The sequence below is a fragment of the Microcebus murinus genome, chromosome 1, assembly GCF_040939455.1.
Source record: "Microcebus murinus isolate Inina chromosome 1, M.murinus_Inina_mat1.0, whole genome shotgun sequence".
NCBI lineage: Eukaryota > Metazoa > Chordata > Mammalia > Primates > Cheirogaleidae > Microcebus > Microcebus murinus.
The window spans coordinates 27,326,975-27,354,537 of record NC_134104.1 but is presented as its reverse complement, the minus strand read 5'-3'; the positions used below and the strand labels follow the sequence as shown (position 1 = coordinate 27,354,537).

Sequence of the window (27,563 nt, the reverse complement as noted above, 5' to 3'; positions counted from 1 at the left end):
AATTTAGCTTGCAGTGTTCCCCAAACCTGTCTGGAACAAGAATTACAAAAAAGACTTACAGTTTATTCAAGGCCATAATGCTGTAATGCTTATCAATGTACATGAAGTCCTGGAAACCTGCCAGAACTTCTAACACATGTCCTCTCCATAAATCTCTGTTTAGCAATGGATCAACAAAGAAATGAAAGGCAATTGATGTGATTTGAGGATTTTAATACATAAGGGAGATTTGGCACACAATGAAGGTACACCTTTTAACATTATAAAATTTTTCCTATCTCAGGATAAATTGCTAAATTTTATCAAAAAATTTTTACATAATGACCTATATTTCTTTGAAGGAAATGCTTTATGCTTTTCTTAGGTCAAGAGACCTCTCAGTAAGGACAAGTCTCTTTTTATATTCTTTAAAAATACTTTAAGAACTACGGAAAACAGTAGTGTGATTGGGAAAGAGATGGAAAACCCACTTAAATAGTCATATGTGGAGAGAAATTTGTCGGCTTTTCACGAGTAGGCCTAACATATCTTTGATAGTGAAATGGACTCCAACATTCAGAGGTCACCTGTGTTAGCATTAGAAAAAGGAAAGGAGACAACTGATATTAACATTCTTTAAAAAGCAAAGCAAAACAAAAAAATTCCACAAAGCTACCAAAATAATTGGGAAAGGATCCATTGTCTTAATTAGAAATTATCTTGTTATCAAAGTATACTGATTATTGTTGCATCAGTGGCTTCATCTGTACATACATACATATAAAGATAAATACAGAATTTACATATATGTTTATATGTATATATGGTATATCTATGTATATACGTTTATGTATATAAAATGTGTATCTACTCCCCAGATTCACTCCCCAGACTTCACATACTCTAATCCCAATCCATGGTCAAAAACCTAGAAAAAGGTTGGATTAATGGAAAGAGAATTAAGATCAGGAAAATGTTTTATGAAGTAGTCCCCTGTAATCTCTTAGTACCCAACATTGTGTACATCATGGGCATCCATTTCTCAGACTCTGATTGAGTTTAAATTCAAACCAAATATACATTTGGAATTGGGTAATAATACAAGACATAGCTTGGGATATCTTTTATTACATTTGATACCTGTGAGTGTAAGCTCCTTGCTGTCAACTTCTACTTCCTTTGGAAAATCTACGTACCTGGTATCAAACACAGTTTCTACCTAGGGTATGTCAAGACTGCAGCAGAGGGTATTTGATGGAGTTTGTAACAGAATGTGTTTACTAGCCATTTTCTGAGTTGCATAATTCCTTTTAAAAAATGAGTGATGATAATGCTAAGGAATACCATAAAATTCCTCTCAACCTTTTAAAGAGATCAAAAAAGAAAATACCTGATTTTCGTGAGTTCTAAGTATATTCTAGTTATCAGTCCCTTATCGGATGCATAGGATGCAAAAATTTTCTCCCAATCTGTAGGTTGTCTGTTTACTTTCATGACTATTTCTTTGGCTGTGCAGAAGCTTTGTAGTTTGATCATGTCCCATTTATTTATTTTTGTTGCTGCTGTGATTGCCTTTGGGGACTTCTTCATAAACTCTTTGCTCAGGCCGATGTCTAGGAGACTGTTTCCAACTTTTTCCTCTAGAGTTCTAATAGTTTCATACCTTAGGTTTAAGTCTGTTATCCAGCGTGAGTTGGTTTTTGTGAGAGGTGAAAGGTGTCGGTCCTGTTTTAGCCTTATTAAAAAGTGGGCAAAGGACTTGAACAGAAACTTTTCTAAAGAAGACAGAAGAATGGCCAACAAACATATGAAAAAATGCTCAACATCTCTAATCATCAGGGAAATGCAAATCAAAACCACAATGAGATATCACTTAATCCCAGTGAGAATGGCCTTTATCAAAAAATCTCCAAAAAATAAATGCTGGCGTGGTTGCGGAGAGAGAGGAACACTTCTACACTGCTGGTGGGACTGCAAACTAGTTCAACCTCTGTGGAAAGCAATATGGAGATACCTTAAAGCGATACAAGTGAATCTACCATTTGATCCAACAATCCCATTGCTGGGCATCTACCCAAATGATCCAATGACACTTTACAAAAAAGACACCTGCACTCGAATGTTTATAGCAGCACAATTCATAATTGCAAGGCTGTGGAAACAGCCCAAGTGCCCATCAATCCAAGAATGGATCAATAAAATGTGGTATATGTATACCATGGAGTACTATTCAGCTCTAAGAAACAATGGTGATATAGCACATCTTATATTTTCCTGGTTAGAGCTGGAACCCATACTACTAAGTGAAGTATCCCAAGAATGGAGAAACAAGCACCAGATATATTCTCCAGCAAACTGGTATTAACTGAGTAGCACCTAAGTGGACACATAGGTACTACAGTAATAGGGTATTGGGCACGTGGGAGGGGGGAGGGGGGCGGGTATATACATACATAATGAGTGAGATGTGCACCATCTGGGGGATGGTCATGATGGAGACTCAGACTTTTGGGGGGGGGAATGGGCATTTATTGAAACCTTAAAATCTGTACCCCCATAATATGCCGAAATAAAAAAAAAAAAGAAAAATGCCCACATATATTAGGAATAAGAATTTGACCAGAAAGTATAGTTTATTCATCAAATTCATTTGTTATAACCATTTTCTCTTAGAATAAAAGTTAAAATGGAAGGTTGCTTAAACTATTTTCCTTCCTTTATAAGGGAAAGTGCCCTTATCATAAATGCAGTATAACTTTGGACATGGAAATGAGAAAATCTAATATAATTTTAATTTCACTTCACCAGAAGCAAAAGATGTGGATTCCATATTAACATTCTATATTTCTTTAACAACAACAACTAAAGCCACTTTTTAAAGTCTTCTACTTTTAAAGAGAGATTAGATTTTCTTACTAGATAATAAATATAGTCCTATTTTTTTTTTTCTGTCTAGAAAATGAGTTATAATCTTGCTCTTGAGAGGTAGGAAAACTCCTCTATCTATAACCTCAATATATTATTAGTAGTTTTAATGGTTTTTACATATGCTCACAAATTCTTTCTAATTTTTAAATTTTCAATTATTATGGGTATATAATAGTTGTATATATTTATAAGGTACAAGTGATATTTTGATGCAGGCATATGATATAAATTAATCACATAAAATTATTGGGGTATCCATTACCTCAGGCATTTATGATTATTTTGTGCTAGGAACATTCTAATTCTACTCTTTTGGTTATTTTAGAGTATATCCTAACTTATTGTTGATTATAGTCACTTTGTTATGCTATCAAACATTGTTCATTCTAACTGTATAACTATGTTTTTGTACACTTTAACCATCCCCACATTATCTGCCCCTCTCTGCTACCCTTTCCAGCCTCTGATAACCATCATTCTACTCTCTGTCTCCATGAGATCAATTGTTTTTAATATTTTGCTCCCACACATGAGTGAGAACTGAGAGATATGTCTTTCTGTGGTTGGTTTATTTGTCTTAACATAATGTTCTCCATTTCCATCCATATCACTGCAAATGGCAGAATTTCATTCTTTTGTGGCTATATAATATTCCATTATGCATATGTATCACAATTTTTTAATCCATTCTTCTGTTGTTAGATACCTCGGATGATTCCAAATCTTGGCTATTGTGAATAGTGCTGCAATATACATGGAAGTGCCAGTATCTTTTTGATATACTGGATTCTCCTCCTTTGGATATATATACCCAGCAGTGGGAATGTTGAGTCATATGATGGTTATATTTCTAGTTTTATGAGGAACCCCCATACTATTCTCCATAGTGGTTCCCACCAACAGTGTACAAGGGTTCCCCTTTCTCCACATCCTTGCCAGCATTCTCGATATTGACTATATATGGAACCACATACATAAAAGCCATTTTTACTGGGGTGAGATGATATCTCATTGTAGTTTTGATCTGTATTTCTCTGATGACTAATCATGTTAAGCATTTTTTCATATACATTTGATCATTCGTATGTTTTCTTCTGAGAAATGTCTGTTTAGATCCTTTGTCCATTTTTTAATCAATTAATTTGACTTTTTCCTATTGAGTGTTGGAGCTCCTTATATATTCTAGTTATTAATCCCTTGTCAAGTGGGTAGTTTGTAAATATTTTCTCCCATTCTGTGGGTTGTCTCTTCACTTTCTTGATTGTTTCCTTTGCTGTGCAGAAGCTATTTAATTGGTGTGATCTGATTTGTCCAATTTCACTTTGGTTGCCTGTCCTTCAAGGGTATTATTCAAGGAGTCCTTGCCAAGACCAATTTCCTGAAGTATTTCCTCAATGTTTTCTTTTAGTAGTTTCATAGCTTCAGGTCTTAGATTTAAGTCTTTAATCCATTTTGATTTGATTTTTGTATATGCTGAGAGATGAGGGTCTAGAAGTTTCATTCTTCTGCATATGGATATTCAGTTTTCCCAACACCATTTACTGAAGAAACTGTCCTTTCTCCACTCTATGTTCTGGGCAGCTTTGTTGAAGCTAAGTTCATAATATCTGTGTGGATTTATTTCTGGGTCCCCTATTCATACATAAGGACTATCCTTTGGTTGACACTTGCAGGTACTCTTTGAATATAATCTGTCGTCTGGTTCTCCTTTTTTTTGTTCTCCCGTTTTCCTTTTCTGCCTTATTTATTGTTCACACTTTTGTTTAGAACCATCCCAAATTTATCTGATAAAACCTAGTGAGGTTGTCTCTCCTGATTGTTAACAGATCACAGCACAACCTTAAAGTATTTTCCCAGTGACCCATTGACAGGACCTTACTTAAGCTCAGCTAAAAGCAGTTTCATTTGGGTCCATATATCCTAACAATGAGGTGCTCCACTGGATATAGTTTTAAGTCTATATATAGCCAATGGGCTGTAAATAGCTAATATTTTGTTAATAATCCAATTTTCATTTTAGGGACTAAATTACCAACTCTAGATGATTACACTGCATGTGAACTGAAGGAATGTGAACTGAAGGAAGTTAGTCTAGGTTGCACAATCAAAGGTGAGTCTAGACACCATCCAACTATGTGGACACAGTTTTTTTCTGATTGCTTAGCTACAGCAGTTAGAGTTTAGCATTAACAGAAGTGATTGTTTTAAATATAAGATGTATTGGTTAGGAATGTATTCAGCTTTGAGAAACAGAAAACCCAACAGTAGTGGTTTAAACTTGTATGGGGCTTACATTTCCATAAAATTGAGCTGCAGACATAGGCAGTCCAATGCTGGTGCAGCTCCTCAGGACTGTCACTGTTGATCCAGGTTCCATGTATTTGCCTGCTCCACCACCTTTCATGGGTGCCTTTTGCCCCATGGTTGGAAGATGGCTGCCAACTTGTCAGGTATGACTTTCAGCTCCAAGCAAGGAGGGCAAAGGACAAGCTTTACCCTCATGAGACTTTGACTTTTTTTTCAGGAAAGAAAGTCCTCTTTGGAATTTCTGCCTATATTTCATTGGCTAAAACTGGTTTCCATGGCCAGCCCTAACTATGTGGAGGCTGCGAATTCAAATAGTTAACTTTGCAGTATCCACAGTAAAGGACATCAAGAAAGAAATTGACTGAAATGTATCTGGAGTGATCTAAGCCTTCATACTTTAATGGCTTCCGTACAAGGGAACCTCAGGGTTTTAGGGCATATATATATATATATATATATATATATATATATATATGTACACATACACACATATATGCGTTTTTAATTATTTGATTCACTCAGTGACACATTTTCTCCATTAAAGGAGCTCAGGGAGAAAATGTTTTGTTCAGTCCTAGGTAGGTGTGCTTGACAGTGCTTAATATCACCAGCACTGAAGGTAATAAATGTTATCCTTTTTTTCTATCATGAATATGAATGACACTCTGAAGGCTGAATGCAACCTAAGAATTTACGTGAGAAATGAAGCATGCAACATTTTTGAAAATATATTAGCCCGAAGTCTGTATTACTGCATATTTTATACCCTTTTCAATATGCTACAAAAGGTTTGAGCCATCAACTGAATGCTGCCAGAGAAGAACAAACATGAACAAGGATACAAAAATAAATGCTGGGAGATGAGTTTTCCCAAGATGTTCTTTATGGTTGGTGTAATGATCACAGTACTAAGCAGACTGCTTTCCTTCAAACTCTCCCTATCAGCACTTCTCCTGCAAACGTGGTTCTCCAACAAGTTTATCCCAGTCCAAGTATGCAGATATATGCATGCAGCAGAGCAAGTCCTGGAGAAAGCATCCCATGAACATCTCCTGCCCCAGTTGTTTGGTGCCTTGTACCTTCTTCCATGCCTGAGACCTTCTCTCCCATTTCCTTTCCATGAAGGAAACCCATCTTCTTGAGTACTTTCTGATTGGAAATCCAGTTGTTTAAATCTTTTATTCTGAACATTTTTAGTGTCTAAAATATATTTTGTAGGTAGGTATGTTTGTATGATAATTATAGCTACTAAAATGATTTATGTTCTATGAACTTTATACCATGTTACTAATATTCAGAAAATGGCCATGAGAAATTATTTACCCTGAGACATTATTCATTCTTTTAATCCTTTCTACTTTTGGATAGTTTTTAAAAGAATTCTATAATGAATATATATCATTCCCATAATAAGGAACAAAAATCAACGTCATTTTTTCCAGGAGGCTGTTGTTTTCCAGGATCATACCTGAGTCAAGTTTGGACTTGTAAAGTGAAAATGCATGGGGCATCACATCTGTGGACAAGTGCCCATGGCTATGGTTTGGATGTTTGTCCCCTGCAAACCTCATGTTGAAATTTGATCCTCAGTGTTGGTGGTGGTGTCTAATGGCAGGTGTTTGGGTCATGGAAATGAATCCCTCGTGTGTAGATTAATGTTTTCCCTCAGAAGTGAGTGAGTTCTCACTCTATTAATTTCCAATAGAATTCCCCTAAGAGCTGGTTGTTAGAAAGAGCCTAGCACTCCAGGTCTCTCTCACTTCTCTCTAACCATGTGGTCTCTGCACAGGTCAGCTCCCCTTCATCTTTCACCATGATTGGAAGCAGTATGAGGTCCTCACCAGATGCAGATGCCCAATCTTGGTCATCAGAATCATGAGCCAAATAAACCGTTTTTCTTTATAAATTACCCAGTCTTAGATATTCCTTCATAGCAACACAAAACAAAGTAAGATACCACCAACTGTCTCTATTCCAAGAGTTTCATGGTTCATGTACTGAACACCATCCAGAGATTCACATAACAATACCCATTCCCAGTCATGGCAATTCAGGTAGAGAGGAGTGAGGCACAGAAGTCTGCATTTTTAACAAGTCCTCCAAGTGAGTCTGATACAGACAGTCCCCAGGTCACACTTGGAAAAACACTGCTCTGATAGTTATTTGCCCACTGGTGGGAGGCCAAGGTCAGTGCCAAAGTCCACTCTAATGCCCACAGACAAGCAAGTTTCCTCTTTACACCAGACTTGCCTCTCTACCTGAGAATGGTTCCCTTCTTCCCATCTTTTAAAGGGTAAATTGCATCCACTTCTTCTCAGTCAGAAGGAGTTATTAAATCACTATTTTGTATAATGCTTCTTGTTAAACCCAAGTATTCTGTCATACAGATGAATGTTTCTTAAATTCAATTGAATGCCTACTATGAATAAGAACGGAGTTATTAAAGATAGATACGACCAGTGCCTACCCTCAAATGATAATTTCTAGATTAGAAGGCTTCTGCTTCCCTGTCACTGTGTATGAATTCCTTTAATTGTTAGTGATAAACTATATGGCACAATAGAATGGCTACCATTCTAGAAGCACCATTTTTTTTTTTGCCAATTAAAACTTCCAAAAGCACTGGTCTCAGGGTAAAGACGTGTCTTTCTTCTAAGAACATTCTACATGATTTTCTTCTTTCAAGAGATGGTTCTATTTTTCTACTAACCACCTAAATAAAGATTTCTTTTGGTATAAGGCATATCTGGGGAGTTCTTCTTGTAAACCAGCCATTATTTTTTCCTGGCTATCAGACAATGCTTCACTTAGATATTATATCTGAGGTCTCATCTGAATTTAGGAAAATGAGACTGCATATTTCACAGATATATTCAGCTGTGCTTGTGAAAGTGTCATCAAGCCTATGCAAAGAGGAAGAGGAAGAGGAGGGGTAGGGGGAAGAGAAGGAGAAAAAAGCAATGACAACTGAATTTCTTTAACCATCCCCTAAATACCAGACATGAAACTCAGTGCTTTAATGAAATATCTAACTGAATACTCATGAAAGCCCTGAGATAGAGGTTTCTAATAGACCTGTCTTACAGATGATGAAAACTGAGGCAGAGGGAGACAAGATAAATTGCACAAAGTCACAGAGGTACTAGGAGCCAAACGAAGATTCAAACTAATTCGTGTCTGATTACAGAGCTCTCATCCATGCACTCTGGGAGAAGCCACTGGAGGTGGAGCTCAGCCAATGTGTTAGCATGCTTTGTCACATGGGGGATAATCCTGGCAGCATCAGAGCAACCAGCGGCAACTGAAGCCATAGTGGATCAAAAGTTATGTTCCACTGTCTAATTCATCAGAGACCTTCGACAGCCTCAGAAATCAGGTTGGGTATAGGAATGCAGGCTCTCTATCCTCTGCCTGTAGATCAATCTACTGCAGCAAGGAAGGTCAGTTATAAACTTTCTAATAAAATATCAGAATGATTAAAGTGATCCTCATGGCTGTCAGAAAAATATCAAAAATCAGTCTGATTCCTGAGTTGGCCCTATTAACTCATTTACTCTTTCTTGTTACAGGATGAATAGCAAGTGTCTGGCAATTAATTAATGTTATGTTGTTGTTATTAGGGAGCATCAACATTCAGGTAGTCTTAATTTCCCAAATTCCTGGGATAATTAATGTAATTTTTAAAGGAGTAGGTCAGGAATCACAGTATAGGTTTTTATATCGAATGTAAAAGCACAAGACATGTGCCCCACACTGAGGGTTGCCATATAGTTCTTAGCACTTAGCCTAAGTCTAGTCAAAGAACACCTCAGTATGTTAATTTAATAGGCCAGAGTTACTTATCAAAAGGCTGTAGAGTACAATGTTTTGCATAATCAACATGGTTTATTGTCTCGTCATTTGAATTTTTTTCATTCATATTCTAATTCACAGAAGCATGAGCATATCAATTATAAAACAACCTATAATAACTAAATACAAAACAGATACAAGGCTGTCTAAATGTTGTACAATACATATAACATATTATGGAGCTCATTAACAAGATGATTTTCACAAAGCACCATGTGAAGGTTGATTATTCATATTACCTGATCGGAAGTTCTTTGCAGTTTTTTTCCTTGAAGGGTATGTATGGTATTACTCAAAAGAAAATCATCATCATTCTGATCTATGAAAAGAGATAAATGTTACATGCAGATTACCATATATTACAGGATTTAGGAAGTTCAGATGCCATATAATACTCATTATATTTTTATTTACTCTATTAAGGCCTTATATTGGCTAGGTCATAAATGTTTCTTTTCTTAAAGATTTGATTTTTTATGTAAGAGACAGATCAAAATAGAAATAGAAATTTAACAAAACAAAAACCAAGAATTCCACTGACCAGTAGTGTCCCTGAGAAAGTCATGGAACCTCAGTGGGACTCACTTTCTCTCTTGCTAATAAAAGGATAGCGTATTACCTACAAAAGCCACTTCTAACTCCAAAGTGCTATGATTCTATGTGGTTATCACCTCACCTGTTTCTGTTAAACTAAGCTTTCCATCTCTGGCATTTTGAGCTTCATTAGCCTAGGTCTCCTCAACATGAATTATTTATGTCAAAATTGCTCTATACATGCTTTAGTAAAAGCTTTGGAATGTGGCATCCGTGTGCTTGCAGCTAAATGAAACCTTTTCAAAAGCAGCACTTCCTTTTCAGCTCCTGTAAAAGGGGGTTCATTATTTAAATCTGATCCATACATTGTGTTAAAAGAGGAAAAACCTTTATGGATCACTCAATTCAGGCCTCTTATTTTATAGATGGTTATACTGTGACCCACAGAAATCACCTGGCCCCCAGTCCAATGACTTTTCCTTCACTTTCACTCCTTTCTACTTGCAACCACTGCTTCAATTATCCACTCTTCTTCATTCTCATATTATGTGGGAGAAGAAGGGATAGGCAAGGCCTATCCTTCATGCATGGTGTAAAATAGGTTCAAATATTCCTCTAAATCCTCATCACAGGTATGTTTAAAATATATGCTAAATTCACAGCTCAGACTATGAGTTATTTGTATTAATAACTTAATATTTAAAGTCAGAGTAACCATGCTACAGGATTTTGGAAAGTACTTAAATTTCAAAATGAGCTGGTTTTATGATATTATTCTTTGAAACAAGATCTTTTATCACAAGGTCAGGCTGCTAGGAGCTGAGTTTTTGCAGCTTGTTTTTGTTTTTAGTTTTTGTATTTAAAAACAAATTTATTTCCTCTCTTTTTTTTATTTTCCATCTCTTCTCTTTTTTGATCCCTTTAACATGAATTTTGGATAACCCTTATTATAGGCATTCATGTAAGTATAGAAAAAGAAGGTTAAAGCGGCCTCCTATGCTCTAGAATCTAGAATTGAGCTGAAGAAATAAGATATGAATATGTACAGTGCACTTCTATAACAACACAAAGCAATAAAATGAGTGATTCAGACACAACTCTGAGGGGAAAGATCATTATGATCCAGAGAACTTGTAGGAGAGGCAGGGCCAGAATGGAAGCCTGAAGAATGGAGATAGTTTGAAAAGGTAGAAGGAAAAGAAAAGGTACAAATATAGCAGCAATGCTATGTACACTAGCTTATAGTAGAGAATAAATGGAACATGTTTAATTAAAACTAGTTCAACCTCTGTGGAAAGCAATATGGAGATACCTTAAAGCGATACAAGTGAATCTACCATTTGATCCAGCAATCCCATTGCTGGGCATCTACTCAAAAGATCCAATGACACTCTACAAAAAAGACACCTGCACTCGAATGTTTATAGCAGCACAATTCATAATTGCAAGGCTATGGAAACAGCCCAAGCGCCCATCAATCCAAGAATGGATCAATAAAATGTGGTATATGTATACTATGGAGTACTATTCAGCTCTAAGAAACAATGGTGATATAGCACATCTTATATTTTCCTGGTTAGAGCTGGAACCCATACTACTAAGTGAAGTTTCCCAAGAATGGAAAAACAAGCACCACATATACTCACCAGCAAACTGGTATTAAATGAGCAGCACCTAAGTGGTCACATAGGTACTACAGTAATAGGGTATTGGGCAGGTGGGAGGGGGGAGGGGGGCGGGTATATACATACATAATGAGTGAGATATGCACCATCTGGGGGATGGTCATGCTGGAGACTCAGACTTGTGGGGGGAGGGGGAAATGGGCATTTATTGAAATCTTAAAATCTGTACCCCCATAATATGCTGAAATAAAAAAAATAAGTAAAAAGAAAAAAAGTTCAGATTGAGACTGGTGAAGCCAGAGGGCAATTCTGTATATAAGGTAGGGCTGGATGGGTGAGTATGCTCTATATTCAAATTGTAACGGGCCTTGTGTACCAGGACATAACCCACTAGGTCAATATTGCAAGTATAAATATCTACAGGAGTCAAATAAGTAACTTAACTAAATGAAGTGTATTTGGTCAAGGAGGCAAAGGGAATTCTTTAGTAGGGAGGAAGGACAGCTCCCAAGCCAAAGGGCTGGTTATTTATTTGTGATTTCTCAAATATTACCCTACAAAGCGAACATTTATAAGGACAGAAGTAATTGAGTCCCAAGTGGCAAGAAATACGTCAGTTGAATTAGGCAATATACCTAGGTTGTTTTTTCTAAAGGTGGCCACAACCATATCTCCCATACCACTTGTTCTTTTGCAATGTGACCTTGCCACTCCTCCATCAAGAAATGCAGTCTAATTCCCCTCCTATTGAACCTGTGCTGATCTTAGTGACTCACTGTCACAGTAGACTGCAGTGGAAGGTACACTTTGTGATTTCCAAGGCTAGATCAGAAGAAGCTTTGCAGCTTCTACCTTGGTCTCTCGGGATACTCATTTCTAGACACTTCATCAAGTGATGTGTGAAGCTTTCTTGCATGTTGTTCCTTCTTGAAACCCAGCCATTAGCCTAGGAGAAGCTGAAGTCACATGGAGAGGCCACATATAGGTTCTCTACTAGAGTTTTCAGTTCCAGCAGAGCCCAGCCTAACTCAGACCAGGTGCCAGACATGTAAATGAAGAAGGCTCTAAATAATTGCAACTACCAGATGTTTAAGTTCTCCCCAGTCCTCAAGTCTTCCCAAATAAAGCAGTACCCTGACTGAGTTCCTGACCTGCAAAATTTATGAGCCTAACAAAATGTTGCTTTATGCCAGTACGTACTGAGGTGGTTTGTTGGAAGCAATAGACTATCAAAACATGCATGAACTATATGGTGGATCACAAACATCAGTGTGCCTAAAAATGTAATATCCAGCATAAAAACAGATACTTCAACTGCCATTGGAGAGGCAACAAAAAAGGGGAGGATGAGATAATGTAGATACTTCTGACCATATTAATTTTCAAACAGGCAATTATAATCCTAGTAAGAACTCCCCTAAAAAACTGATAGATCCCAAGATTCATTTGTACAAAATGCTAGAATTCTCAGTGTTCTCAACATTCAATTCAGAAAGCTTTCTTTGGAAATATAAGAGGCACCACACCACTGCAGCAGGTAGCCCTTGCTCAGGTAGTTTATTATCATAATGTAAGTGAGCATGGAGGTGTGAATAGAACATCCCTCTGGCATTCCTCATGTAGTCCAGTGTAGCCACAGTTAAATTACCTGCTCTTAGGAAACAATTATTTTAAATTAAATGTGCATTCCCTGAAAATTAACCAGAATGGTAAATACATTTGTGACTTTATAATTTGCCATCTTGAAATTAAGGTATCAGATCAGTAAAGAAAAAGAATAAAGTCTTGAAAAATTAAGCCAAAATATTTATATGTTTATATTGAAGAGGCTGGACAAATAGTGATATTGACTAGAATTCACAAGAGAAGGGAGGTTTCAAACCAATGGTAATTTCACTGGTAGACTAGAAGGCCCTAAGAACCCCTTCCTCCCCCAATGGGTTTCTCCTTTGATAATGAATCTTATCAAACCCATATGTAAAGATGACTTATTTTTAAAGTAATTTTACAGTAGTGTGGGTGAAGTTAATATTCCTTTTATTATTAACCATGTTTTCTGACCTTATTTGGTCCATTACTTCTTTGACTAACAGATACCATTTTTTTCCCCAAATCTTTCTTATGGAATAGTCTATCACAGTTACACTGATTGTTTGAAAAATCTCTAAATCTCCAAATATGTTGTTTTCTTTTTATTATTTTTTCAATGTTGCTTTGTTTTTATTCTTTTTACTTTCTGGTATAAAATATGAAAACCCTGTTCTTCAAACTATCTTTACTTAAATCATAACTTAATCTTGGGTTTACTCCAATCCATAGATTTCAGGAAGTTAGTTCTTTCTTCTCACTTTTTTTTCATTAAACTAAAGCCAAAATAAATTTAAAGATTTTAAAATGTACTTTAACTTACTAAAATTAATATTATGAATATTCCCCCTGTTTTATAATGCTGAAAATGAAACAATTAACATGAATTACAGATTAATTTCCCTCGTCACGTAAGCTATGCCAATTTTTTAGGTGTAAAGTCCTAAGCACGTAATTTATCATACATTTATTTTACAGATGTAATCTCTTTTAATACACACAGATGTAGGTTTAGATAAAAATCTTAAACGAAGGAAATGGACTAGATAAACTAAAAATATGCTTCCGGCACTCAACGTATTCCGATAAATTTTGTCATAACCTATATAGTACAGTAATGTTGTTGAGCTCTGTGAATATCTTTATGGATTAAAACACCAGGCACAAGTCCTCAGCTAAATACAGCCTATGGAAGTTTTTCATCAGGTCTCAGTACTCTTTAGGGCTGAAATGCTATTAATACAATATGTGTCATGTAGAAATACCATTTTGAAATTGAAATTGAGGAAAATGGCCCTTTTTTGTGTGTTGGAGTTTGTAACAGATTGTTTAGGAGTTAATGTCACTCCTACAGTTTATTTCCCTATATATTCTTTTTCTGTTTTATTGAGGCTCTCTTTACAATTTTGTTATTAATGTCCAATAAAATCATGCTGTGCTGTGGATGATAGCTATGATGCACTTTTCCATCTTCATCCCACTAAACTTCACAGACTGCCTATCTTCAGGTACAGTGAACTATTCTTAAGTAATTATGTAATTAACAACCAAATAGTAGTGTTTAAAATGAGAAAGAAATATTATGGGTTGATATACAGGGCACTAATTGCTTAGAAATACTCTGAGCCTTCCAAATGAAGCTACTACACCCATAAAATTTGAGCCTACAACTTGTGGCCCTGAATTGCCCCCTTCAATTTATAATGGTATCGACAGTCTTGGTCTCAGGCCATCAACTCTTCCTAGCATGGCATTAATCCCTAGGAAATGTCCTGTGACTCAACTGCTACTGATGAAAGGTCAGCTGAACCTCTTGGAGACACACACACACTCACACCAAACATACATGGTCACTAAAGAACCTGAGAAATATTAAAGCTGTAATGGCTTTCTTTTTTCTTCTCCCACAAAGCAATCAGAAGCATCTCAACCTAAGGCTAAGATCCTTTGCTGCCTTGTCAATGATTGCCTGCCTATTATTCTTAAGTTAACAAAACAAGACAAAACAACACATTTCACAGAAAGGTAGTTTTAAGAAATAGAATACTTGAGAAAGTTTATGGCAAAATTTATAATTGAAAATGATCTATAACATAGTTATACCTTCTTTGTCCATAGATCGACATATAATAATGTACAATATAACGTTTTTATTAGAGAGATAGATGAATGGATGAGTGAATAAATAGACAAACTGATGGACAAATGTGTGATTAATTAACTGCAAGTGTGGATGAATATAGTTGGCATCCATGTGGTGAAGACAGAGTCCAACCAAAACATGATAATATTAAATCATTCCCTTTATTGTAATTAAAAGAAAATGTTTCAAATAATCATAAAATATTTCACCTGTTTATTTATTACAGCAAAATTTTAAATATTTAAAAGTTCAAGTTAAAAGTACTTACCAAAATGTTACATAATCTTGCATAAAATAGAAATATTTCAAAGAAAAATTATTATTTTCATAAATAATTGCTTTATAAATCTAAGAGCTTTGTGAAAAAAGTAAAACACAAAATCTGGACAGATTATATAATCAAACTACTAAACCCCCAACCATAAAAGTATATTAACTTTTACTTTGTTCCAAAATATTAAAAACTTTTTTGTTAAACATCAAAAATTCATAAATTTTCAATGACCAATATCATCCATTTTTCTTCTTATTCCAATAACCTTGGGGAGTGTCTACCAAGCAGATCATCTTTTCATGCTGTTGTTCATCTTTGTGAACTCTTAAAACTGTCTGTTTTATTCATTGGCTTCCCAAAGTTAAATAATTTTAATTATGAAGTCATTTATTATTAATAAATTCTTCTATACCTGACTGCTAATTTGCTCTTCCTGGGAATTTTTAAATTATAAAATTGTGTAGTTTTGAATTAATAATCAAGGCTATTTCTCTTGAATGTTTTTAGAAACCCTAAACATAACAACTATTAACATAACTGATGTCATTTTAGAGGGTTTTTCTATGTGCTGATTTTTAATACGTTTTTAAATTCTTTCAGATATTAAAACCTTTCAAATATTATTTGCAATTGATCCTTTGCTTCAACAGGCAAGTTGGATTCCACTTCCCTCCTGTATGTGCAACTATGTGACATATGTATGAACACATGTATGCGTATACATGCATACATCAATAATTTATAACAATATATATTCTACCTTATTTGCTTTTCCTTTTTAAGTAGACCATAGTGCTCTGCTTATTTTAATGGTGAAAGATGTAAATTTTTCTTACCTGCCCTTTAAACTACTTTGGGAAAATGCAAAGTCAGCTAAACTAAATTTAGCAATTACCTTGTAGCTGACAGGGCCTTCTGATGTAGGAATCATTCTCAGGCTTGCTGGTTTCCTGCCAGATTTTATCATTCACAGTTTTTCCTTCTAAAGTAAAGCAGAAGATTGGTTAGCACAATTTACAGTAACATCCAGTAAGTGTAAGAAATTTGAAATCAAAACAAGTTCAGCACACAGTTGTAACTCGGTAAGTGGTATCTTAAGAAAGCTCTGTGGCCTGTCACTGGAAGTTCTAGTCCTTCATAAACAACCCTAGGTGTCCTGTGGGCTGCCCATTTATTTCCATGAACTTCATAAACACCCAGGCATATATGGTAGAATGCTGGTACTCGAGTGCCTCTGTTTTTTTTCCTGCATATTATGGGGGTACAGATTTTAAGATTTCAATAAATGCCCATTCTCCCCCTCCCCCGACAAGTCTGAGTCTTCAGCATGACCATCCCCTAGATGGTGCACATCTCACTCATTACATATGTATATACCCGCCTCCCTCTCCCCTCCCACCTGCCCAATACCCTATTACTGTAGTACCTATGTGTCCACTTAGGTGCTGCTCAGTTAATACCAATTTGTTGGTGAGTATATGTGGTGCTTGTTTTTCCATTCTTGGGAAACTTCACTTAATAGTATGGGTTCCCCTTGATAGCTTATGATTACTTTATTCTTTAAGTAGCTTTCTTAAATTAATAACCACTTATTTTTATTCATAAGTTAAAAGTCCCCACCCCCCATATTCCCTAACATTTTGAACAAGATTATTAAGTATAGAGAGAACATTGAACGGTGATAGTTTCAAGAAACTGTAAGACTCTGAGTGTAAGGACCAGCCTTGACTTCCCAACACCTAGAGCAGGGCCTGGACACATGATGAAGTGAACTAAACCAAATGAAAAATTGGAATTACTTCTAAATTACTTATCAAAGGTTAATCATTCAACATGCTGTACCATACATTTATAAAACAAATTTTAAATAAGACAACTAAAGCTCAGCATGGACACAGACTCAGAATGCTGTGTTGTTTTTAAGTCACTATTTTCTCTTATCTGTTGATTATAGGAAATGCAGTTGATTAGCAAGAATTATGTTAGGATGGAAATGTGTAGTCTTATATACACAAACAGAACAGACTACTCTGAGAATCGATCTAGATGGAAAATCACGTTTTGTCTTACTTTCTTTTACTTAAGACTATGCATTATTCAAATCAGTGTTGATATTCAAAATATTTAGTAATCAGTTCTTTATAAGATCCTGACTAATGACATAGACTCAGAACCTATAGGTACCACTGCTGGAAGAGTATCAAACCTGATTAAAAATGCAGATATCCTTGGAAGATGCAACACTGAAGAATATCGCCTTGGTCAGATGAGCTTTTCAGAACCTGACTAGAAATTAGTTTTTAAAAAGGAGGGAAATGGGGATGAACACCTGACTCCTAAGCTCTGCTGGGGAAAAGGAAAGAGAAAGGGAACCCATAAGTTTGACACACTGCATAAAAAAAATGCATTCTTGAATAGATAACTTTGCTGTTTTACTATTGTGAATGTTTTGTAATTACTGTCTACCTGTATTATATAAAGGAAGAAGACATATATGATCTATAACTTTCTAAAAAGTAATTATTATAATTTGATTTTTACTTTAGAATTAAAATACTCATCAGACTAATTGCCTTTATTATTACTGTGGATGTTATATTACAAAAATTAAATGGAATATCTGGTGTGTGAAATTCTGTGGCATTCTTTTGTAATAAAACCATTTTCTTCTTTTTTCTTCACTCCTAGATTCATAGGTCTGAAAAGATTTCTAACAGGTCACCTTGACCATAACCAGCCAAGCTAAATGTGGAGAGCTGGAAGATAATCAGCCAACAAACCACCAAAGAGAATTATTCTTTTTAAATATAAAAGGAAATTATTCTGAATAAATCAATGATTTCTTTGTCTTTGTCACTTAAAGTTAGAATTGAGCCACATCTCTTTGTTTTAATTTCTTCCATAGAATTCAAAGACAACTCAATTTGACTTTCATTAATCACTTATGGTTGCTTTATAGCAGTAGCAATAGAAAAGAACTTTTAGCGAAACAGAATATATCATTTTAGGAGTAACCTTATGAATCACTAACCAAATATTTTATTTTCAGACATAAATCTCCGGAATGACCTAGAAAAATAAGAGAAACATATTTAAGTCTAGATTTAACAAGTAATATTTTAATCAAACAGAAATTAGAATGTGTGCAATGCTTTTGAGAGTAGAAATTAATTGTACCTCTAAATAAAGACTACTTATACTCTTGATTTCCCTAACCTTAGGTGGCAAATTACAGTTAATATAAATATAACATTGGTCTGAAAATTTCCATGCAATATGGAGAAACTAATATTCATAAAACCTAAAAAAACGATGATGCATTTTTACATGAATGTATCCAAGGAAAACCAAGAGTTAATGGGGAAAGTTCTTTTCCAAATAATTCTTTTTAATAAATATAGAAAGAATGATGCAAATTGAATATAACCATTATGCAATTCTTACTAAAACAATAGATACAGAAAATAATCAACGATTTCTGCTAAAGCCTTTAGTTGAAGAGCTGATGGGCAACTTTGAGCTACATTGATCAACCTGATACCATCTGAACCCACTGAGCAATATCACCATAAAAATAGAGATGACCAGATATACAACTTACAGTGCAATGCAGTGGGAAGTACACGGTCACTGAAGACCTACTTTTAAATATATATATTTGAATCTTATCACACTTTGTATATACTTGAATCTTTAACTAAAAATGTACAGGAAACATAGCATATACAAGAACATGTTTTTAAAAAATCACAAGGATTCAATTAGCAAAATTCAAAAATTATGGAAAGTTCCACAGGACACGCATCCCAGTTTCTTCAATAAATAAATGAAGAGACCTGTAAATTAAGAGACATGAGCTGAATGTATGACATGGAGTTCTTTGGATCCTGATTCAAATAAACCAATTCTGAAAAATCACTTGAGTCTGTCCAAGAAATTTTAGAATTGACTACCTGTTTTTTGATATCAAGTGATTTTTCTTATTTTGTTCTAGTGCAGTAGTGGTATTGTGATTATGCTTTTCTAAAAAATAGTTCTTTTTTTATAACGATACATACTGCAGCATGAAATTATATATCTGGCATCTGCTTTATTAAAAAAAACAGTGAGGGTGGAGGAAGTAGGGTGGGTAGAGATAAAGTAAGATTGATGAGAGGTTGATACTTGTCCAAGTTTGGCGATGTGATCTCATCATTATCTCTTCCTGTGCATATGACTTAGAATTTCTGTGATGCAATTTTTAAAACAGAAACAGAGGATGGAACTTTGCTGACCTAACTATGCTAGTCAATTTACTCATGCAGTGAACACACATATCCCCTACATATAACTAACCTTATTATAGCTTAAGTGTTTTCCACTATTGATATCCTTGATAGCCATTAAATTAAAAGTTCATCCTTTTCTATAAGCTCAGAATTATAAGCAAAAGCCTGCATATATAAGGTTTCTTTTTTTCTTAACCATTTTTTGGGTTTGTTTTAAATTTTTTAACGCAAATTGCTTTGGACATCCCTTGGCATATAGCGAGCATTAAAAAAGCTATTTATAATAGTATAAATTGAGGTAGGTATTTAACAACATGACATGTTATTCCCTTCAGGGGAGTGGTGGGCAAAAAAAAATTGAGAAAATCAAAAGGTGTTCAATTTTATTTTAGCTAGTTGTAATCTGAGGAGCATCTTTATTGATTTGCTTTATATTGAAAAAATTATAATTTGAGCAGCATCAAGCACTTTCTCTTTAATATCCTCCTTCTGCCACTCCATGTTTTGGAATCTTCTAATCTCTAGTGGTATAAACCAAGCCCACAGCTACAATTTTGTTTAGGTATTTGCTATGGAATTCATGAAGTCTTTATCTACAGAAAGAATAAACAGCCTGTTAGGTGGGTCAGTAAGACTGAGAAGGGCTCTGCCACAGCCCCTTCTTCACTCCAACTCATGCTTAACATGCCAATGTTGTATTTTAGGTAGTTAATTATGGCTAAAGTACAACCCCTGCCTGGCAGGTGCTCTAAGCTGTTACTCATCCAGTTACCTACTTACTATGAATGTGTCTTATATCCTTAACTGGGAGACAGCTTTGAGCAGGAAAGAGAGGAAAGAATATGACAAGCACAGAGTGCCTGAGTGGGGATAAAGTAAGGGCTGCTGAGAAAGAGGACACCCAGAGAAAACTTCATGTAATTCACGAGTTCAAGGAAGCCATTTTTCTGTATTGTCAGCAACCAATCTGGAAATTTCCCCATAAACCAACTTCCTGCCCCTGTGTATTTCCTGCTTATTAGTAAAAATCCCATTACCTTATGCAACATGTCTATGTTACATCCTCTGGCAGCTGGATGTGCTCAATGTAAAGCCAGGCCTGACCTAAATAACCCAAACCTCTTTGCAAACACATTTTTATGTGGATTAGAAAAAATTTTCAGATTTATAGGTCACTGATAGAAATATGTTTTCATGAAGGCTCCCACTTTAATCTGAGCCTAGTTTAAACACAGGTTTCTTCTTCTGAAAATTTAATTTTCACATCCCTGTCTACAAGAATGTCACAACACATTTCCTATGCATCAGCATAAACAGAGAAATGGTAGCAGGGTAATACACACTTAGATTTGTACATGACAGTTTAAAAAAAGTGATCTGGCAGGAAGCCCACTAAAATAATCATATTCAACACTACAGAGCTAAGGGAACACATAAAGTTTATAAAGTAAATTTGACTTACTTTCTTTTTTTTGGTTTTGCATTCTCCAAATTAGAAACTTCCTGTAAAATAAAATAAAATAAATAAAACAAAACTACTCCAAGAAATCACAAAGAGAATTCAAGTATAGTTCATCTTTGAGTATAATCCAAGTTTAGTTCATTTTGCCTTTTTCCTGGAAAAAAATAAAAGGTTATGTATTCTACCTTGTATTTTAGTAATGTGTCGTAGAATCTTGTCTCAAGTTTTTATGTTTTTCTTCTTTTGTATTTGTAACTTTGAGAAAGATAAGATGGTTCCTTTATTAACTAGAGCTTACACCTTATTTTAATAAAAACAGGTCTTTTAAATAAAAACATGCAATTAAATCCTCACAACCTCAACCTCCCACATCAACCCACCAAATCCAAGGGAAGAGATACATACCAGGGTATGCTAATCACATTATATAGTACCTTCTTTTGAGAAAGATGGAAAGTAGCCTATCACGATGCCTGAGGGTATTAAAACACATCTCTGATTCATCTGACCTTTTACTTCAGAGCAAAAACTGACTGTTGTGTAAAATCTCTTAAACTTTTGGGGAAACGTGTCACCACATCTTTCACCATCCTTGAAGGAACTTAAACAGCCCCCAGGCACCTTTAAGAATCCTTCAGAGTCTCTATCATTTATCCACTCCTTGATTTAGAAAACATTTGCTGAACACTGAACATCTACTACATGATAGGCAACAGATCATATTCTGGAGAGGTTTGTTTGTTTGGCATGGTAGAAATTTATGACCAATTTTTTGTGAAATTGGTGACCAATATTTCACTTAGGGGAAAAAATGCAAATGCTAAGGCTAGGAAAAATGGTGAGTAAAAATCAGAAAAAGGAAAGTTGTTCTATTATTCAAATGGTTAATAGTATCAGACTGAGCACAGTCAAATCAAATCAGAAAAAGGAAAGTTGATTTTATTCAAATGGTTAATAGTATCAGTCTGAGCACAGTCAAATCCATGGTAACCCTTTCCTATACATAGTGATTGAGGGGCCCACTTCTCTAATTCTCGTTTTGTTTGTATCCAGATTTAACTGTCATAGGACAATTTAAATTTTCTATTTTCCCAGTTATTGAACAGAGCTTCAGTGAAACCTTACATGCCAAAACAATCAGTTCCTGAACTTTAGAAACAAGTTTTGCCAAGTTTGAAATGCCTGTGGATCAACCAGAGGGCACTGCTAGTAGGGAAGTAAGGGAGGAAGCCCTGACATGAATTGAGATGTCAAAGACCTTTGAGGAGTTAATGGTCAGACTGACCACTCCTTCCATTCTCTATGTTTTGTCATCATGTGTCCTAAGAGTACCAAATCTCTATTCAAAGTCTTTTAAGGATATCATTTAGATCTTGGCCAGATGTTTCTAAACCTTAGAGCAGAAGCTAATTATGTTTCTTTCACCACAATCAGCAGCCACATACATTTAACCAGCTTTGTGACAGACATCAGGAAAGAAGATAGCCATCCATCCTTATAGTAAAGTTTCCCTATCATAAATACTTGGAACTTACTAGGAAGGAGCAAGCTCCATGTTCACACAATCTATGCAGTCTGGGCCAACTATGCCTCAATAGTCAGAATCCGTTGTCCTGGGTCTCATTAATTTGTTATACAGTTTACATAGATCTCATGGGATTACGAAATTCCACTCTTCAAAATAGAAACTATATTTTGTGACAATAGAAAGGGTATCTAGTCTAGAGTTAGAAAGCACAAAAGTAGATTTTCAAGAAGGAAGATGGGAAACATTAGATACCTTTTGTATTTTCAATCATTCAAATCACAGTACTTTTGAATCCTTGTTTATATCAGCATTTCATTGTCTTTCTATCAAAGAAATTAATTCCAAATGTCTCACAAAATTTATGTGCAATGGAACGAAAGTATTTGAATCAAGAACAGAGAGTATAATTCAAGTATGGCCTCCTGTTTCACCTGAGTGAAGCCTTTGTTAATATTTGCAATCAGGTGCTGGACCCACATGAAGCTGGTTAAATACCTGTGATTGCTGATTAGGGTGAAAGGCACACAGTTAGCTTCTGGTTGAGTTTTGGAGACATCTGGACCCAAACTGAAAGAATTTCATAAGACTATGGATAGAGATTGGTTATTTTTAGAATATACATTTGTCATAACATCCTCTAGGTACTATCCACTTTGCTCTGTTTTACTGGAATTGGAGTCATCTAAATTTTGCTTATAATGAATCAGTTTAGGTTTAGGGATCTTTTGTTAATGAACCTTCTTGTAGTGAATACTTTGGAAAGAATGTTGAGCTAAAACTTCTTTTTAATCTCTATTAAGATGAAAGAGTTAACGTAGTTCTCCTTAGGCAATCTGCTTCCTACAAGGATAGGGAGAGCCAAGCACATTAAATGCAGGTCTGAAGTGTGATTGTATGAGGAAAAAGGATTATTTAAACAGGCCAGTATTATTCTACTTACTTAGAATAATAGGTCTGTTCCCTCGGTGTTGCCTAGTTATAGATTACTACTAAACTGGTTAAGCAGTTTTTAGTATTGCTTGTACCAGACTCAAAGCAGCTGTGGAAAATGTAAACGGCTCTCAATTCTGACTGCTGCTTACATAAGCAGACTGTCACGTACCTTGGAGTTCAGACTCTGGGTTCTTTATTCCTAGAGGGGCAAGTCAAAGAAAGGCTACACACAGCTTTATTTTTAGAACTGCAGCTGTGTGTGTGTGCATATGTGCGTGTGTGTTCATATGTGTTATACTCAGAACTCCAAACGAAAGGCACCATTTCAGAGGGTTAATGAAATGATTCTGTCTAGTTCATTAATTTGACGTGTGCCATAAATACCAGGTAAAACTTACTCCTGTTAGCCTTCATTACATTATCCCCTAAATCAAGCACTAATCATCGGTCTTACCTTTCATTCACTAGGGAGTTTGTGTCTTAATTTAATTTTTACCCCTGGCAGTTGTTGGGAAAATAAAAAAATGAAATGTAGGTAAAGTATTATAAATGGACCAACAGAAAGTAAGGAATATGTCCAACCTGTGTTATTTTTAATGTGAATAAGAGTAGGCTCCAGGAGTAAAACATTTCCATATAACTATGAAATTAGGTCAAATTTTTAAAAAATAGAAATGGAGAAAGAGAAGATGTGCCTTAAAAGAAGAGATAAATTTTATATATCAAATACCATATTTCTATTTTCATGCAGTGGTTACAGATCCTTTGAGGTTGAGTCTAATATGTGCCTGTTTCTTGCATGATTGGTTTTTAAATCTTACTTTCAAATCACAAAGTCAAAGGAAAATGAAGTGAGTATGTCAGAAGCTGTTTTTGCCTAACTAATGGAAATGTGAAAGATGTTTCTTCACCAGAAAAAATTGATTGGCAATAATTGATTGTGTAAATACCATAGTGAATTTTTAAGACCATAGAGCTGATGTGATCTCATTTTTAATTTGAAAATAAATACACTGAGGCTCAAAGTGGTAAATTGACTTATCCAGGGTCATGTCTATGGTGCTTTACTTTGATTAAATGTTGGTTGCTTTTTGTGAATTCTAATATATTCCTTTGAAATTTAACAATTCATTGCATCCTTCCTGCATTCACATTTCAGACAATAAACACTTACTGAGCACCTACTATATACCAGACACTAATTGTAGGAGAGAAAATATTTCTTTCCTCATCCATCATAAAGTTCATGGCTGATATGCCTATGAAAAAAGACAGATTAACAAGACAAAAGATACACATTTATTTAATAAAAAATTTATGTGGCACAGGACCAAATAAAGACCTAGGGAAAACTGTGCATTTTAATGGACAGTTCTGCAGAAGTATGATTAGAGGACAAAAGGGTATGTGTAATGGTAATAAACTGGAGGGGACTTAGCAAGCCTGTGTGTTCAGATTCTTTTTGGTCTCTCTGTATGACACTCCTTCCCTCTGTCACCTGAGGGTATTCAGGGAAGGAGGGAAGGGGAAGTTCAGAGAGTGACCTTCCTGGGCTTTATGGCAGGCTTCAGGGAAAAAGGGGTGGAAAGAATTCTAATTTCTACGTCCTGCTTCAGGGGAGAAGGGGCAAGAGGAATTTCAGTTTCTATGGTCCACTTTAGGAGAGAGGGGGCTGCTTCTGTAGTTTTCTTAATTGTCTTCAGCTTAAGATACTCAGTATGCCAGGGTGCCATATTTTGAGATATTTTGAGGTAGTATTTCCTGTACCCCATCACTGTTTTAGATGCAAAGGCTTTTAACTGAAATGGTCTTTCTCTTAATTACTTATCTCCAATGATAAGTTGATCTCAGGAACTGTTGGATTTCATTTTCTTAACTTTGAAGGTTAAATGAGCTAACGTCTATAAAATCATTACACGATGCTAAATACATTGAAGATACTTATAGATGAAGTTTTTTCTCATTAATAAGTTATTTCTCACTAACACATAGAATTCTGATATCGTGGAAAGAGTTGAACATAAATGCAAACACATATATATCTATATGCCGACATATAACTTCCCACTAAAGTAAGTTAATTCAATTTTGTCTTGTTCAATTCATTATCTTGCAAGAATGAGATTATTCACTTGCATAACTAAAACGATTTTATTAGTATTAAAATACAGGAATTTTAATCAAGCACGTCCTGTAATCATACTTCTGCACATCCAAACTGAATGAGTGTGTTTCTGGACATTTCTAAGTTTCCTCTCTTTCAACAAAGTTCCTACAGATGTTTGAAAAAGGCATTTCAGTTGATAGATGTTTTTTTTTCTTAAATTCTAATAGACATATGACAGAGAGGATGATTATGATGCTTCAAAGTTGACAATGTAGACTAATTTTACAGTATACCTATAGCTACCAGGGAGATGAAAAAATTTATATCGAGCTATTAGCTCTGTTCTCAAAACAAGGAGGAGATTAATGTGATGGAATAACAAATAATCATGAATGTAAAGGATTTCGACCACCCATGAGCTCCTCTGCCTTGCCTATACACCTGATTGCAAATGTGTGGAGAAAACCCATAATGGAGAAGTCTTTTAAGTTATGGAACAGATCACATGGCAGAGGGAAATATTGGTAAATGTACCTAATCTGAGCCCAGTTGACTCAAGCAAGTTACTAAGAATGACAAGGTTTAAATTCCTTTTCTAATTTCTTGATTTTACACATTTGCAGAATAATAACGGTGGAACACTCATACAGTATTAAGCATAGTTCTAAAGGCTTTATGTGTGTTAATTTATTTAATCCTCACAACATTCCTATGAGGTTGATATAATTGGGCTCAACTTATAGATGATTAAACTGAAGCACAGAGCAGTCAACCTTCTTGCCTAAGCTGGCATAGGTAAGTGATAGAACTTGAATTTTATGCATGATATCTTCACTACTGCATGATACTACTTCTATGCTTGACTGCATAGATACAGAATCCACCTGTCATCTAGATCAGAGATTTCACAAATAAGCATTATTGGCCATAAGAAAGATCAGCTACAAAATTGCAAAGAAAATGTGTTATAATATGCTATGTCACTACTAAATAAACAACTCAGAAAGAACACCCTTCTCAGAGCACTATTACTAATAATTTAGTACTATTTGAAGACAACTGTGTAGACAGCACACTTATATGTTTTAAGAGCATTAATCATTTTGTGGAATCCATAATCACCATCAAAGAATGCCCAGGAATTTATGACAAATCATTTAATTAAAAGTGGGAACTTCAGGAATCAATGGATCTAGATGACACTCTGCAAATTTGAGACCCCTAAGTAAGTATATTACTATAATAATATTATGGTTCTCAGGGAAAACAGATTTCATCTCCCCACGAGGATGACATGAATAAGAAAAAGCAATGGTCATCTCATCCTGTTGGAAAAGTAGACTTTCTTGCCAGCCTGTCCAGCTCTTGTCTTGGCATTACAACCCTACACAACTAATGAATTCTGGTTTCCCTAAGAGGGTAATGTACAGCATCTACACGTGGCCTCTCATCTCAGGGCAGATCATATAGCTTGTAGTGTCTGGAGAATGCACAGGGACAATACCTAATCCATCAGGGACAGAGCTTGTGAATTACCTATGAACTTTGCCATTTGTCTACTTGTGTGCTTAGTGAGCTTTCTATCAATCCTGAAGTAACAAACTCTTCTCACAGTACTATAAATTTCTAGGTTGGCAAAACAGAAATGGGATGGTTATTTACATGATAAAAGATTTTTCCTTTTCAAAAAGATTCCTTTGTGGATTTCTTGAAATAGAGAACTCTCTTAAGTATCCATAAACATGTTGTGATTTATGATATTATATTTACACAAGGTTTTAAAAAAGGAAATGAAAAATTAATGTTTATTAAGTGTCCTATTTCCTGCCACTTGTATCATTATCTTATTTAATCCTCATAGCCACAAATGAAACAAGAGCAAGCCAAACAAACCTGCAAGAAGTGTGATAGGAAATCAGATGGGTAAAAATATCAAATTCCAACCTTAAAATGGAAAAGCACTGAATCAGTATGGCAGAACCTGGCTTGCTCTCACAAGCATACTACTAAACTGGGCAAGATCCCAGGACTCTCTC

The 27,563-nt window shown here is 35.2% G+C and overlaps 1 protein-coding gene across 1 annotated transcript in view; it reads right to left on the bottom strand.

Annotated features, from left to right (window-relative positions):
- Positions 1 to 470: 470 nt before the first annotated feature.
- LOC142871916 (putative uncharacterized protein ENSP00000383407) overlaps positions 471 to 27,563 on the bottom strand; it is a 43,415-nt gene continuing 16,322 nt past the window's right edge. Inside the window, exons 3-7 of the mRNA XM_076005102.1 lie at positions 20,960 to 21,000; positions 18,261 to 18,298; positions 16,125 to 16,211; positions 9,306 to 9,385; positions 471 to 566 (exon numbers count right to left, since the gene is read on the bottom strand). Coding sequence (XP_075861217.1) covers positions 471 to 566; positions 9,306 to 9,385; positions 16,125 to 16,211; positions 18,261 to 18,298; positions 20,960 to 21,000 — 342 coding nt within the window. The remainder of the gene's footprint in view (positions 567 to 9,305; positions 9,386 to 16,124; positions 16,212 to 18,260; positions 18,299 to 20,959; positions 21,001 to 27,563) is intronic.